This window comes from Struthio camelus, chromosome 2 (genome assembly GCF_040807025.1).
Source record: "Struthio camelus isolate bStrCam1 chromosome 2, bStrCam1.hap1, whole genome shotgun sequence".
Taxonomy (NCBI): domain Eukaryota; kingdom Metazoa; phylum Chordata; class Aves; order Struthioniformes; family Struthionidae; genus Struthio; species Struthio camelus.
This window is the reverse complement of record NC_090943.1, coordinates 129,757,405-129,772,909: the sequence shown is the minus strand read 5'-3', so window position 1 is coordinate 129,772,909 and position 15,505 is coordinate 129,757,405. Positions and strand designations below refer to the sequence as shown.

The window sequence follows — 15,505 nt, the reverse complement described above, 5'->3', positions numbered from 1 at the left end:
AAAAACAGTTTTCCTAAACAGTCATTTCAAGCCGGATTTTGTCCTCTTCTTGTGTAGATGATGTGCAAGTCAATTTTCCTGAGTTGTACTAACGGTACATCAGTATGGTTACTTGTCTATTAAGCAAGGGTTTGATTATATTCTAATTGAAAACAAAACAAAAAAGCTTATTCTAATACTTTATCATTAAAATTCTTAACTGCTATGCCAGAGTGGGGGAAAAATGGCCATATTTTAAACACCTCTATTAACGAGTTCTATCAGGTTGCAAACATTTTTTAAAAAGGCATAATACAAGCTATGTATATTTATATATATAGGATCTATAATCCATCACACATACATATGTCTATAAAGCTACAATAGAAGAAGATTGACACTCTACTGTAAAATTAAATTTAAGAAAAATCAAGTATTACATTTCAATTCTTTTACTGTGTGCAGTTTTAAAATCAAGGGATAATAACTGATATTTGTATTGAGAACCTACCAAGGAAGAACTGGTGCACTAGAGAACGTCATCGAAAGAGGAGTTGTTTACAGAGGTATAAATATCCAAGTAACTCTCTCTCATTTTATAAGAGAAACGGCACCTCTTGAAGATTAAAAAGTTTTTAGGTCGTGACAGTGAGACTTTTTGGCACTTTGCTGAGTCCGCTAAATACGTGCATAGCTATCTGGGGATATGGCTAATCTCCTTTCAAATGCAGTATGTATAATTTTGCTTTTAACAGCATTTTAAATATTGGGGTTTGTTTTTTCTTAGCAAACAAAGAAAATTTTAATTCTATTGCTGTTGATAAGGAGTGTCCTGATTCCCAGTCCCCAGGTTGTATCACAAACTGCTAGCTCTTTTGTATTGCATACTAGGTTTTTATCAAGGTTAGTCTTGGCTCAGATAGCCAATAAAGTAAAGTTTTAGATGACGTGTTTTGAAGAGGAACTTTGCACCATGTTGTTTTTTCCTCCAGAAATATGTGGAATTTGAAACATTTGATTTTTGTTTGAAATCTGGTAATGTGCTTAAAACACTTGAGTTGGTAACATTTGTTGTATTCAGTGTCAAGTTATGATGCTCAAGAGAATCAAAATCAGCCTGCTGACAGTTGTGCTCTGTGTAATAACTAGACAGCTGTATATAAATACTTGCTTTTACCTTTTTTGTAAGGTGGTTACTTAAATTCTTTGTTCATATCTTGTGCTTTTTCTGCTTTTCCCGAAGCGATGGACATATGCAGAAGACCTGCAATTGAAATCAGGAGTAAGGGAGTTTGGAGTGGGCAATTGGGCCAAAATTTTGGTCCATGGTGAATTCAACAACAGAACTAGTGTCATGTTAAAAGATCGATGGAGAACACTCTGCAGGATTGACCAGGTCTAATTTGGACTGCAAGAATCAACTTTAACTGTTCTTGAGCCTTTCCTACATGAGGATAAGTTTAGCTTTTCAGAATAACTTCAACTGTACCTTATGTTGACCACTTAACTCCACAGAAACATTTTTTGTAGTATTTTAAAATATCGGTACAGCCATCAGTCCTATGAATCTAAGTATATTCTTTCTTTTGCAATCCTATTGTTGAACTTTTTTGCTCTGCAATGAATGGCTAATATTTTGAATAACTTATTTCTACAGAATGAAATACTCAAGGTTGTGTGCTGTTAGTCTCAAAAGTGTTGTTATCCTAAAACATAAAAAAAAATAGTAAAAACATCCATATAAGCTCACTTGCTCAGGTAATGAATGAAGTCTTAAATATAAAGCCTGGTCTTTATCTACATGCCGTTAAGTGTCCTATTTTCTGAAATGTGAAAATATTTTAAAAGATAGGTTAAGTATGTACATAGGGGTACTAAATGCTGGCAACATGTTTAGCTTGATAGCGGGTAATGGTCAGTGCTCTGTATTTTATAAAGGCTTCTATCTGTAGTCAGACTGAGCTTTTGATTGTTTTGATTCCTGCCATAGTCTATTCTAACCTGATTCATCTTGAAATTCTGATCCGACTTGTCACCTCTGTATGTAAGTTATACTAGAAAAATCTGTTTTTCTGATTTGGCAAACTTAAGTTCCTTTTCTTTTTTTTTTTTTTTTTTGCACTTAGGAAATGTAATGTAATTTTATACCATGTAATTTTATATCCTTAAGTAGTAAAGGTGCTGTATATGTATTGGAGGTAAAACATAAGGGAAGAATTAAGTTCTAGGAGAAAGATTATTCTGAAGTTACCTATATTGACATAATAGCACTTTTCTCTTGCAGGAGAGATGGAGAAGAAATGGGAAGTAATAGTATGATAGAGGCTCTTAACATCTCTCACCTTATGCCACCTACCTTGTGGCCAAAGTGGCTTCCTTTTAGATCAGCAGAAAAGAGGAAGCTTGAAGTATGTGGCCAAAGTGGGGTTCAGTAGCTTGTCTACTCTGGCACTGATAGCACAGACTAAGACATGTTTCAACTGTGCTGGCTGACCAGTGTGTATTGCTGTGGCACTAACAAGCAAAGACCAGCTCTGAGGAGGTAACTAACTGCATCAAGGTGTCACTTGGTCACTGCCAATCTCCTCCTCATGAGAGGCTGTAACAGATGGTTCATGGTGCTGTGCTGTCTCCTTTGCTTTAGATTCTATGGAAGAGGATTCCGGTCTCAGAAAACACATACTGTTCACTCTGTCTTACTAGTATGCATCTAATAAGCATGAACTTGCATGTTATGACATTCTTTTAAGAGTGGAACATCTTCAGCTCAAATGGTGTTTTCTGTACTGCTGTCCTTGGATAAGGTATTTATCTTTATTTTACAAGAACCTTTCAAGGAAAAGTGTCTTTCTAAACTAATAATAAAATATACCTATCTCTGGGGTGTTTTTTCCTGGCTCCAAATGAAAGATTCTTGAAGGCTGACATGTTCAGAAAGTATTAGGATGATCATCTTGCTGCTTCTGGGGTTGGAGGCCTGCTTGTATTTGAGGTAAAATGGTCAAGTACAGTTACAAAGGCCTTTTTCTTATTGTGGATAAGACCTTGGCAAGACCACCTTCCTCGTTCTTGCCACCAGAAAAAGATTGTTTCTTGCAACTGTTAAAAATAAAGGCAAACAGCAGTCTTTAGGTTCTGTAGAGATGCTGCTGCATGTCTGTACTGTAAATTTTCTCAACCTTAAGGTATCACTTCTTTTTAGTAACAAATGTGAAGTTTCACAAGTTTGATAAAAGATGGGTTGGGTCCTTTAGTGAGGAACACTGGAGCACTGTAAACAATCTCCAAAAAAAAAAAAAAAAAAAGGTGAGCAAGTCTGCTGTGTTCTGCAGCATGCAGCCTTTTTAGTGCTGTAAAAAACAATTAAACAGTAACGAAACAAGGTGTCTTTAATCATTCTAGGTGAGCAGGTTGACATAGTAATAAGTGATTATTTTCTAAATATTAACCAAGGTATTAACCAAGTCATGGTTAACCTCCTGCTAGATGCAAAATTATTTTATTTGGGTTGTAATTTATTATAATACTGTAGCAAAGCTTCCTAGGTAAAGACAGCTTAGCTTGTATCACCACTCACTAAGAAACTATGCCTTTTCAAGACTGTTAGTTTGTGTGCAAAAATCTTGTTTAGGTTTGTCTGCCATAAGTCACACTGTGTAGTAGTGACACAAAGACTACTTCCTTAATAACATTCTGACTAGTCTCACACTTTCAGGAAAGTGGTTGAACATGGAAATTGCTATGTGGACAAATATTTATGCACTTGTAGAAAGTAGTATTAAACAACTGCCTAGATGATATTGTGAAGGAACAAAGGATCTAAACTGAAATCCAGTTTTAGCTCTTAAATTTTCATTTTTATTCACTGTTGGTATTTAATGATGACAGTAGCTATTCTCAGACTTAAGAATCTTTGGCTTGCTCACTACTGAGTAGGATCAATGCTTGTAAACAGGACTATTGCCCATAAAGAACCAGAGCTTTAGGAACTGAAGCTACTATGGTTAGAAACATTAGCTCTTTAATTACAAAAGAGAAACATGGAAAGTGGCTTACAGCCTTCTAAGGTACAAAGATCAATCTTAACGTTTGTGTTAAAGCAGAGAGAGTTGTCCAAACTGCTTCCAAAGTTTTGACTCCTTTAAAGTTCAATTAGGCCCCAGCAAATATAGTAGAAAGGTGCAAGTTTCTTGGCATCAGTGTTAATTTTCTTGATCTTTGTGTTGCTGCTGTTTTAAAGGTCTTTTGAACTTTTATGTAAAAATAAAGCTATGCACAGGGGGACATGAACACTGCTCCAGCTGCCGAACTTTCTTCCAGGTTCCTTGGCACCGAGAGTTGCCAACTGCTTCCCAGTGTAAGATTTTACCTCTGAAAAGTAACAATGAATGAGGAGTAAAGAGTGAGTTTACAAATACTAAGAACTGTAAACTTCATGTCATAAAGCAGAACCTACTACCAAATTAGATTTGCTTAATAATGTAAGACTTTAGCTCATCTAGCTTTTATAATTCTTTTACTGTGCTTATACTTGTAAGCTCTCCGGAGCAGGCACTATATTCCTTAGTACACAGGATGATGGGAATAGACAATTGCACAGGTATTACACAGCATGTATATTAATAACGTATAGACTAAATAAAAATCTGTTCCAAATATGAAATGTCTTCTTTCAAAATTACTGTTCTAGAAACCAAGTGTATAGATTTGAGGGGACAGTGTACTGCTCTGTCACTATTAAACCTGAAATCAGATTTGGATTATGGCAGGAAGTACACCTAGTAAGTAGCAGTACCTGTAACTGAATAAAGCTTTCAAAAACACTAGTCTTATATTGAAATTTACTGTACCAGTTTTGTCTAGGTTTTAAATACATTAGTTCAAATGCAATTTCTGTGAGAACTGAAAGGCTAAATCTTCCGAGCTCTAGAAGTGATATGAACTGTTTCCTTTTTTAGGTATAGTAAATGCAGCTTTTAATGTGACCTTGAGAGTTCTTAAGTTCTGTGCTAGGTTTTGTTCTAGAAAAGACAGCAGGAGGATGACTTCTGTCTTTACCCGTCTGCGTTATGGCCATCTCCAGAACAACGATGAGTGTCAATATTCATAGCTGGAGGCTGGCAAGCTACACACACAGTGTGTCCTTCTCGTAGGTACTGCATCCATCGAGCATATGGCCGATTCTCCAAAGCACAGTGGTGCGAAAGTGATTCAGTTCTAAATTCCACACAATATCTGCTCCGAAGGATAAAACATTATTTTGACAAATAAGTATTACATTAGTTATAATAGTTAAAGTACAAACTAAATTTACAATTAAAATGTACTTATCTCACAGTGGTGTTTGTGAAGTGCAAGTTGGACCTATTCATTGTTAACAAATCTACTTCTGATTCCTGCCTAATTAATCACGTCTTAAAAACATTGAGCAAATTATTGCTCATTCCATGCCTAAGTCCGGTGCTTTGTGTCTCACTCTGGTTGTGTTCTGCATTCTTAAATTATGTTGAAAAGCACATATCTTAGTAACTCGTAGGAGCTCTTATTTTTCCTTGTATGACTGCTAAAAGAGAAAATGGAAAATAGGTTTTAAGATTACCTATTGGCGTTATCGTTCTGGACAAAGTAGCTATAGGGCAAAGCATTCTGAGAATTATGAGTCAGTAATAGCTGAATTTAAACCAACTTCATAACTATACTGGTAAGCATACTGTATTTTTACTGCTTTTGTCAATCAGTGTTAAGAAAAGCCCTTGGAACTGATCACAGATTCAGCCAGTCTTGTTTGCTCAGAGATCAATATCTAACTTACAGATATGGTCAACTTTAGTTCAGCTGTATTTATTGTTGGCTTTCAAAAAGCAGCTGTCCTCAAGTTTTCTGTGACCTCAGTAAATATCTAATTCAGGACAGTTAGCAAGTAAAAACCAACATCTGGAAATGCAAATGAAGTACAAAAGAGCAAAATAGTAAAAGCTATAGCTTGCTTTTGAATTATTGCAAGTTTGTTTATATGTTTGTGTGGCCAGCTGTTTTCTGTTGAACAAGATGACTCGCATGTATATGATAAATAGATTACCCAACTTCTTTGTCTGAAGACCAGAGAGGAGACACTGCTCGTCGTTTTCTTTCTTTACTGTACTCAGAGGTAGTTATGAAAGCAGGGACTGAAAAGGAAAAGAGTTACAGTAAGGCAACAAGGCATAGTTCACTCATTTTGATTGCTCTAACAGTGGGTAAAAGAATCTCACGGGGTTGTAGAAGGTGATTCTGACTGACTTCATTGAAAAAGTGATATAGCATTGGCAACATCAGCCTTCAACCGTGTTCCCTACACTTGAGCTCTCTCCTTCTTCAGAAGTAGTACAGAAGTGAGCACAGTCTAGTCTCTGAGGAAACAGGATGTGCTGGAGTTCTACAAGAGCTGTTTCCTGTTTTGTGCTTAATTTGTGTTCTAACTTTGCACAGAAATAACTTGATGCTTACAGAGGGGCTTACTTCAAGACAGAGAAGGAATGTGTGCAGCTTAGTTGATTACTTAATAGAAATTCAGAAAAGCCTGAATAGGAAAAATAAGTAAAAACGGAATTAAGAGCAAGCAGCAATCTAACAGTAAAAAACAGCGGTTTGAATTTCATTTTTAACTAGCAAATACAAATAGTTGCTTATTTTCTGTGCTTTGACAGTGAAAAATTAAGGCCATAATGGCAAAAGGTATCCAGAAAAATCAAAGAGACTACCATGTTCATGTCCGCAGTCCTTTCCCTGGTAAGTCAGGTATTCCAGGCAGCCAGCCTTCTCTTCTAGAGCAGGACAAGGTTCACCACTGTTTTTAGGTTCCTGTTGTACATAGCGCCTACGCATTCGCAAATCAGGTTTACATTGTTCTGCACAGCCACTCCAGTGACTCCACTCCCCCACAACACATGGAAGCGCTGCAAAACAATATTGAAACATTATTAGCAGCCAAGACTTTTGTATTATCCTAGTTTCCTTTCCTAGTAAAGGGAAACCATGTTTGGTTTCACCTTTCTTTATATATATATATATATATATGCTTTTATTCATGGGGCTTTAAATGCTTTTCCAGGAATTTGCATCTTCAGGTTTAACATTCAGACCTGAACTGCAGCACTTTTCCGCCTTGTCTGGGGAAAGAAACAGTTCCTTATGGAAATTTCTTTCTACAGCTGTAGGGTTCTTTTATTGTGCCCTCTGAAGCATAGGGTATTTGCCACTGAGAGAGACCAGTTTGTGGACTATCTAGGTGAGCAGTCTGTCCTACTGTGGCAGTTTCTGAACTACTACACAAAGTAGCAGAAGTCAGGAAGCCTTTCAACCCTCTGGATTCCCCTGGAATTGATTTCTAAACCCCTTTCATCAATATTGAAAGAAGTTCCACTGCCATAGCTTTGGTCTCCCTGTTTTAACGCAGGCAGTCCTGCCCCGCTGTCCTTGCTGTGAAGATGATTTTTAGTAACAATTTTAGTTTTGTTTAGCCTCAGAGATATGTGTAGGGTTGTATATATCTCTGTGTGTTTGTATATATACATAAAAAAAATTTTTGTACACATACATATATATTTAAATATACATTAAAAATAAGGTTGTCTTTTGCTCATTCCCAACTATAGAATAGTCCATTGGATACTGGAATTTTAGTTCTCACAGATCACAAGCTTTCTCTGAACTTGACCCAAGCATGTTCAAAATTGCTAAGGGAAAAGTCCTATTATTTTGAAAGTAAACATCGAACCACAAGAAATTGATTCCTTCAGGTAGAGCACCAATAGCATAGGTATCGTGTGCTAGTTTGTATCTTTGGTCTCTCCTAAACCTGCCTAATAGTCACAGGCATAACCAAGTTCTTTCTTCATCTGTCAAACTGACATGTATTGTGTGAGCTCACTGAAGGTCTCAGATGTAGAAGAAGGAAAAATTCTTTACTTTGTGTGCTGTGCTGGTTTTCTGGGAACTGCTCTAACCTTTCACACCTTTTTTGTTAAAGAACATGCAGGTTTTTGTATGTCTTCCTCAGAAAAGCTAAGTAAATCATCACCTCATATAGAGAATGAACCGTAATTTCATATTTGTCAGTTTTGGTAACCTTTCAAGGAGGAATGTAGATGCTACAATAAACATCTGTTAGTTTAAATACTGTCTTGAGATTCTTAGAAATACTCAGATCTGTCATATCTGATACTCACTAGGCATTTCCTTCCTTATTTTGTTCTCTGCAGTGCATCTAATAATGATGTTCTTTGTATCTCTCATATTCTCTCTATTCATCTATCCAAAAATGCATGCTCCTTGTATCTCTCATTTATATTGATCATGATAATCACTCTTCCAATCTATACTTTTCCCTTCTCTTGCATTTCACATTTGTATTCTAGCAGAACAGTAGCTCTGTCTTACCTTGCCAATACAAGCATGGACAATATGTCAGACAGATGTCCCAGGTGAATACAGACAATCTACTCTGGAAGAAAAGATTTTGCAGCCTGGTTCCCAAAATACAGAAACAGGCAATGGATACGTTATTCCTGGGTAAAAAGCTGCATAATACACACATCTTTGTTTTATTTGCTCATTGACCTTGCAGTACAAAACACAGCCATTTGACATGTTTTCATGAGAACTGAACTTTCCTTCCTTAAACTTTCCTGGTGTTCATCTACAGGAACATTAAGCCCCAGGTTTTGAAAACAGCATGGCCTACTGATTTCACCTTTAACAGTCAAAATGTATAATATAGTTCTTCAAAACTGTACTCAGTCCTGTCTGGCTGAAAATGGGACCCTCATATCTAAGCTGCCACATGATTCAAAGCTTTCCTGCCACATCAGGCAATGCTAACCAGTGAGGAGCAAAGTGTCTTCCAGTCCCTGTCATTGTCTTAGTAGGTCTGTGTTTACTTTCCAGCGCTCTCCATATGGTACTTTATAGGCACTTTATACAAAAGGTATTAGGGGAGCATTTGCAAAAACATTCTGTGCAGCAGTGGGCAAAAAAACAGTTCACATCTCCTGCCTCTGGTAATATTCATAGCATGCATTTTTCTGTGAATTGTTCCTCACCACAAAGTCCCGTGGTGCTTATCTTAATCCAGGCAATGTTCCTACTGCCCAGTGCCTACTGTACTACTGCTTTTGTCCATAAGGATGTTTTTATACATTCTGAAAAAGCAAAATCCAAACATTCCCTCAGGCTTTGTGGTTCTACAGGTCCTCTTAAGAAATCCCCCTCAACTCAAAAGCGGTACTGTATTTCCCAGGCTCTTTAGTAGCTGTCACTCACTTCAGAACCATCTTGTGACTAATGTGTTATACAGGGAGTCAGAATATCTTGGCACAGTCTCACCTTTTACAGGTAGCTAATGTGACTGTGAGGAAAGTCATTCAATTGACATCTGCTTCAGCTCCTTACTGATATATATGAATTCCTTTCGTACTTAAGACCTAATCCTAGTTTGTCCTTCTCTCTGCTCTATCACCTCTCATTACAGTCCTCTCAGGTCCACTCCAAAGCCATCCCCGCACTACAATTCACTTCCAGATTCTTTTCTGATACTCCTCTGGTTTCGCCTTCCCAAGCTGTTTTCTTAGCTGTTTGGTACAAGAGCCAGGTTGTCTTATTGAAAGCTCTGCTTGTCTTTTTTTCTACAAGTGTTATAGCCTGCTCTTTGGGCTGCTGTTCTGTGGCAAGGACTTCTCAAAGCTCCTCAATGCTTCCACAGTACACTTACTTACAAAAAATATCCCCTGGATAAAATTGTTACAGCCTGTGTAGATTTGACAGAATCATGGGTGTTTTATTTCTAAGCAGTAACCATTGTTTTAGAGGCAAATGAATACAATGTAGAGGTCCTATAGGGCATATGTGACAATTTAAAGGTTAATCCAATACACAGGCCAATAAGGTAAGGAGCCTATGTCTGCTTCTTCAGCGGGTTTGAACTGAAAAAATACAAAAGAATATTTGTCTTTTATAATCACTACTGTCCTTACACAATTTTCTGTAAGATGCAAAAGAGTTGTCAAAAGCAAAGATTTTACCTGCTCTGTAGTACTGCTTAGGATCTTTTTAGTATCGTTCCCTTTTACAGCTGAGCAGATCTACAAAATCTTCTGAGTACATTTTTAAAGGAGTTGAATAAATGCATCCAAGGGAAAACCTTGGCCTTTGACTGAAAATAGTAATATTTATATTATCGTTAATTAAAGCTACTACTTATTTTATGGTAATACTTATTTTTCTTCTTGGTTTTTTTTTTGGAATCATTCCTTCCTAAGTAATTCTGTAAACACTAACAGCTGAATTTTTAAGACTCTGCCTCTATATCTTATTCGTCAATAATTTAAAATCAAGGTATTTTGACGGTGTTTATTTACATGGAGGTATCTCCTAAAGGATTGCTTCAGAGCTGTGGGGGGCTGAATGAGGGTCTCTGGGATTCTACCAATATGAAACACTGGGAAGAGGGACTAAAATGTGATAACCTCTTTGGTGTGTGCGACTGTTTTTGTTAAGACACAGAAACTGCTGGGTTTGCTCTCTTACCAAATGTCTAATTTCTTGGGGTACTACTGACAGAATAAAGGAGATAAACCCCCCGATGGAGGCTACCCTGAAGATGTACTTATCACACTATAATAATTCCCTTCCCTTCCTCTCACTCCGCACCTGTTCTCACCAAACTTGTTCTTTTTAAGGGGCCTGACAGCGATGGGAGTACAAGTGACCAAGGCTGCTGTATCCCATGTTCTCAGCAACTCTGCAGCTTTGCCTACACTGCCAAATAAAACAGAACCAAGGAGCAGCCATGGGCATTGAGCCACTGACTGTCCGTTCTGCTTAACTGTCAGCATTGTCTGGCAGTTTCTCCTACTTAAAGATAAGCACCTTCCCAGTCATCTCCTGGGCCCAATTTGTAGAACAGCACAAGAAAATAGCATGGAGAAGACTGCACCAGGCTTGGCCCTCTTTGCCATGTGGAGATATCAAACATTGCGCCATGAAGCATCGTGCTCAGACACCTCTGTATGCCCTCATGCCGTACCCCAAGGCACATAACACATACTCTGGGGCTATGAAAACACTCACATGTTTCAGCACAACCCTCAGACGTTTGTTTCAGACATTTTGAACTAAAAAAAGAAACACTGTGATAGTAAAAATATCTTAGGGTCACCCATGGGAAACCCTGGACAAGTGCGACTTACAGTATGGACAGAACAGTCTCTGCCACCTGGCCTCAGGGCCAGAGAACAGTCCTTGTCCCATTTTATTTCATAGTACAAATATAGACTTTGATGTCTTGTCACACAGCTTAATTTTACCTAGAGCACCCAAAAGACAGTTGGTCTAATCTACCTGTTTCCATGTCTTTTAAGTGTGCTCCAATTTGGCTCTATGAAGGACCTGCAGAAGTAAGAATTTCTATGTAATTTTAATGCTAGGTTAGCACCTTGATAAGCAGATAACATCAGGTCTGCATCACACTTTCCATGCAGAAAACTCCCAAAGGGATTGCTGAGCTGCATAATAAAGAAAGGGATGACTTCAATTCTTGCTGAAATTAACCCAAGTTGGCAGTCAAACACTGGTGGTCTGCAAAAACAGACGGCAATTTTATGATCATAAAGATTTAGAAAAGGAAGTATAAACTGCCTCCATCATGTGGAATAAAGAGAATATTGGGTCGCTAGAATGGAATTTACCCAGTGGGCTAATAATGTCATTCTTACAGTCAGTCCCAAGAAATCATTACGGGACAGTACATTAGTTTTGTGCCCCCTTGGAAAGATGTCAAGTTCTCCAACATGATAGAGAATGGATCCCAGAGCTGACATAAAAGGAATGGTGCCATCTCTTGAAATACAAACAAATGTATCAGGGGACCCCCTAGCTATTTCTTTATGGCCCTCTGTCCATCTTATTAGTGGTCCAACCCACTTAACAAAATAAATGATGGTAGATGGCAAGTCGTTGAAAGAATAAGGATTGATTTGAAAGTGAGACATGACAAGCCAAAGAAACTAGGTGGCTGGGATCAGGCTGTAAGGTGAAGATCCCAAAGAATGTGGAAGCTAATGGAAGCCTTGGAAGTTCAAAGAGGTACAGAAAAATCACATCACTGTCCTGTGAAACACAGCTTGAGTGGCAGGCATTTTTTTCATTAAGAGCACTGGGAAACTACAGAATTTTTTAAGTCACCTCGTATTTAATTTTTTCCTGTGAAACCACCTCCAGAACAAGGAGGATTACAGTATCTTCACTGAAGCATTGCACAACACATGTCGTGTACGACTCTGCAGATTTTCCAGTAACCACTTCCATTCAAATGACAAGGTCATTCCTTTTTTTCAGACTTTTTCATTGTTGGCTGTTTTCTGTTTAAAATGTTCTCTATGTACAAAAATGCTCTTTCTTCAATGTTAGCACTGTAAGGAAATTTATTTAGAAACACTTGGACATAGGTTCAGCATCCCACGGACTTATGCCAAGCATCTATTTATAAAGTACCAAACATATGACAATTTTTAGGCATGACAGAATTTAACCATGGTGTTGGCAGCTTTAAAGCGCCCTTCCTGTCATAGGCTTCTATTATTGCAGAGCGTTGTTTTTGTATTATTTCTAAAATATTTCTTGATTATCTATTTTTGAAGATACGGGCATGTTACACTTTCCCCAAATACTTTGTCCTGTTAAATATTTGCAGAAGGATGAAAAGTTGGTGCAGAAATCACAAATGGTGACCAGGATGACAGTAAAGCTGTAATATAAGAACAATTTATCAGTCACCTTACTTCACATTTTTATTTTCAATTGTTGAAACGTACATTTAAACAATAAATTATTTCAGAATGAACTATGCCAATAAATAGACACCCTTGGTTTCATTAAACACACACATGGCCAGAGCTTAGAAACGCTGAAAGTGAAACCTCAAAATCCAACAGGAACAAAAACTAGCTTAAAATAAAATTATTTTTAGGCCATACTTGTCTCTGTTGATAAAAACTCCCATTGGAACTATTTAGAATTTTTGTTTACATAAACTTACTGGCAGTTTGCAGTAAAAAGTATATCTGACCGTAAGACTCTCCAATCCCAGTGCTGGTGCAGGAGAGAGAGAGGGAAGGAAAGAAAGAGAGAACATGAGAAAATGATGGATACTCCTACAGGGATGGGCTGAGGATTTCAGCGAGAGATAGAAATAAACCGCAATCTGAAAACAAAACCCTTTCAGTAACTGGCAGGCAGCTTTTTTATTTGCTATCACACCACGTTCTTTCTTCAGCATTTTTTTCCTAACATAGGGAATGAGTTAAAAATTGGGGAACATATTTTTGATTGGTTTCCGTCCTCTGACATAATGGGAGAAGAGACAGACATGGGAAATAGTGTCACTGAGACTTCATCTTCCTACCTGTATCTAGAGTACTCACTGTCCACAGCGTGGACAACAGGGAGACAGCACAAACACTTCATACATCACACATTTCTAAGCAACTACCACTGCGCTTGAGACAAAAAATACCATCACAAGAACAGCAAGGCACCTGACTGAAGTCAGGATAAGAAAAGTGTCTGAACTGGCACTTTTCAGACACCAGATTAAGCTTCTTTTTGGAGTTTATGGAACTCTTAATAAAATTTTCTGTGCTTCATAGCTCTGTTCTAATGCTAGCAGTACATATCTTTATTAGCTTTCTCCTGTTGAACATTAACTATTTCATTTACTGAGAAGATGCAATATGCTATGACTCTATGACAAGGAATTATCCTATCAATGCTCCTCCTGTTGATTTGCCTGACTAAAAGATCAATATATAAAACAATGCCAACTTTAAGACGTGCTACCAGGCACCCTCTGTCAGATCTCATAGCATGCAGTTTCTTCCCTTTTGTTGTTATGGAAAAAAGATGGTCTAGGGGTCGGAGGACTGACCTTGTTTTCTCTGGAGACCTGGCATCAGAGTCCTGCTCTGCTCAGTCTTTCTGCACGGCTTCACATGACTCACGACAGGTCTACGTGGCCACACAGCTGTATTCCCCTCCGTGAGCCAGGTGAAAGCCAGCTTGGGTATCAAAGCTGTGTAGCTCAGTACCGCGCTGAGCCTGCTAACACACCCTAATTAGCAAGACTGTTTGGCCAAGACTCATGGCGTTTTGGGTCCAGACTGGCTTACATCCAACCAGCTCCAGAGAGATGTCAGACTGCCAGATGAGGACTAGCTCTGCACCTGTAAAACGGCAGCAACGCCCTACAGTGCAGACAGGGAGAGAGAACAAATATTTTGAAGACTGTGAGGGATAAAAGTACAATAAAAAGGGAAGTGTAAATACCCCCAAGGCTGCTTGGTCCAGCTTGGTAGAAGTGACATGTAAAATCACGGAGAGTTAAGAACTGTCTTCAGGGAGCTTTCTCCTGTCCTTGCCAATGCTCATCTGGGAGCCAGGCCTTCCCAGGCAGGTTGCTGTGCACGGCTGGCAGAGGACCCTTCTCACTCATCCCCTAGCTCGTTTCGAAGCCCCTGCCTTCCCTGTGGGCCAAGGCCTCATCCTGGCTGACGCCTGCCCCTAGAAATTGGAACAAAGTCTCACCCTGGGGATTTCTCCAGTTATTGAATTGGCAGTCAGTTGGCAAGATACGAGGAAGCAGCTCAGCACACGGATGGAGATAAATGCATCTCCCAATTGTCTCCAGTCCTACATCCCGATTGTATATGGAATAAGATTAGATCATCAGGGACAAGTAAGGAATACTGCATTTTAGAGGGAAAATAACTTTAGGAGGGCAAACTTCAGGCCCTGCACTCCTGCGGGCCCAGAAACTTGAAAAACTCTACTGTGGCAACACTGCAAAAAGAGTCGGTTCACACTCGTGTGCTTGCTGTTCACACAGCGCCAGCCTGGTCCCTAGTCGTGCCCTGACCCAAGGCTGGTGATACCGGTGAGGAACGTGTCCTCCTGTGGGTCACAGCCAGAAGAAGCCCCTCTCACCTGAGACCATCACCACACACCCAATTTCCAGCCCCAAAACCCAGGACAACTTCCAGCCCACAAACCAGCAGCAGGCAACAAACTGGAAGAAGAGCTGGGAGCGCCCAGGGAGAACCCCAGCCCCAGGCTGCCTCCCCTCCGTGCTGCGCCCCCTTCTCAGCCCACTCGTCTGGGGCTGCGGACGAGACCGACCCCCGCCGCTCGCCCCGACGCCGGCCGCCAGCCCAGCCGGGCCAGCGGGCGGCCCTACCTGGGCACACCTGGCCGTGGTCGTGGCAGCAGTCCCCGGCGCGCCGGCAGCCTTCGTCGCAGAAGCAGGTCCCGTAACCCCCGTCGGCCCTCCAGCCCCTGCCGACGCAGGTGGCGTCCCTGCCCTCGCAGCACTTGCCGGCCGCGGAGCAGCCCGCCTCGGCCCCGGCCCCGACCCACAGCCGCCACAGCAGCCCCAGCCACAGGGCGCCGGCCAGCGCCGCGCCGCCCATGCCCGCACCCCGCCGCGCCGCGCCGCACC

General features: G+C 39.8%; 2 protein-coding genes across 3 annotated transcripts in view; one reads left to right on the top strand and one right to left on the bottom strand.

Annotated features, from left to right (window-relative positions):
• Positions 1-4,642, top strand: part of TERF1 (telomeric repeat binding factor 1) — a 24,912-nt gene extending 20,270 nt beyond the window's left edge. For both annotated transcript variants that reach the window (XM_068932512.1, XM_009689484.2), the window contains exon 10: positions 1,223-4,642. In XM_068932512.1, the coding sequence (XP_068788613.1) occupies positions 1,223-1,381 (159 nt within the window). In that variant the 3' untranslated portion in view covers positions 1,382-4,642. The remainder of the gene's footprint in view (positions 1-1,222) is intronic.
• SBSPON (somatomedin B and thrombospondin type 1 domain containing) lies at positions 2,075-15,505 on the bottom strand. The gene is made up of 5 exons (XM_068932513.1): positions 15,245-15,505; positions 6,720-6,914; positions 6,059-6,146; positions 5,038-5,214; positions 2,075-4,350 (listed from the first exon to the last, which is right to left on the bottom strand). The coding sequence occupies exons 1-5, from the start codon at positions 15,474-15,476 to the stop codon at positions 4,233-4,235; spliced, it is 810 nt and encodes a 269-aa protein (XP_068788614.1). The 5' UTR covers positions 15,477-15,505; the 3' UTR covers positions 2,075-4,232.

Excerpts from the sequence above, each read along its gene's own strand:
- SBSPON (XM_068932513.1), bottom strand. The coding sequence starts at position 15,476 with ATGGGCGGCGCGGCGCTGGCCGGCGCCCTGTGGCTGGGGCTGCTGTGG. Across the intron at positions 5,215-6,058 it reads TCTTCAGACAAAGAAGTTGG|ATATTGTGTGGAATTTAGAA; the intron begins GTAATCTATTTA and ends CCTTCGGAGCAG. Across the intron at positions 4,351-5,037 it reads GATGGCCATAACGCAGACGG|AGGTAAAATCTTACACTGGG; the intron begins GTAAAGACAGAA and ends GTTACTTTTCAG.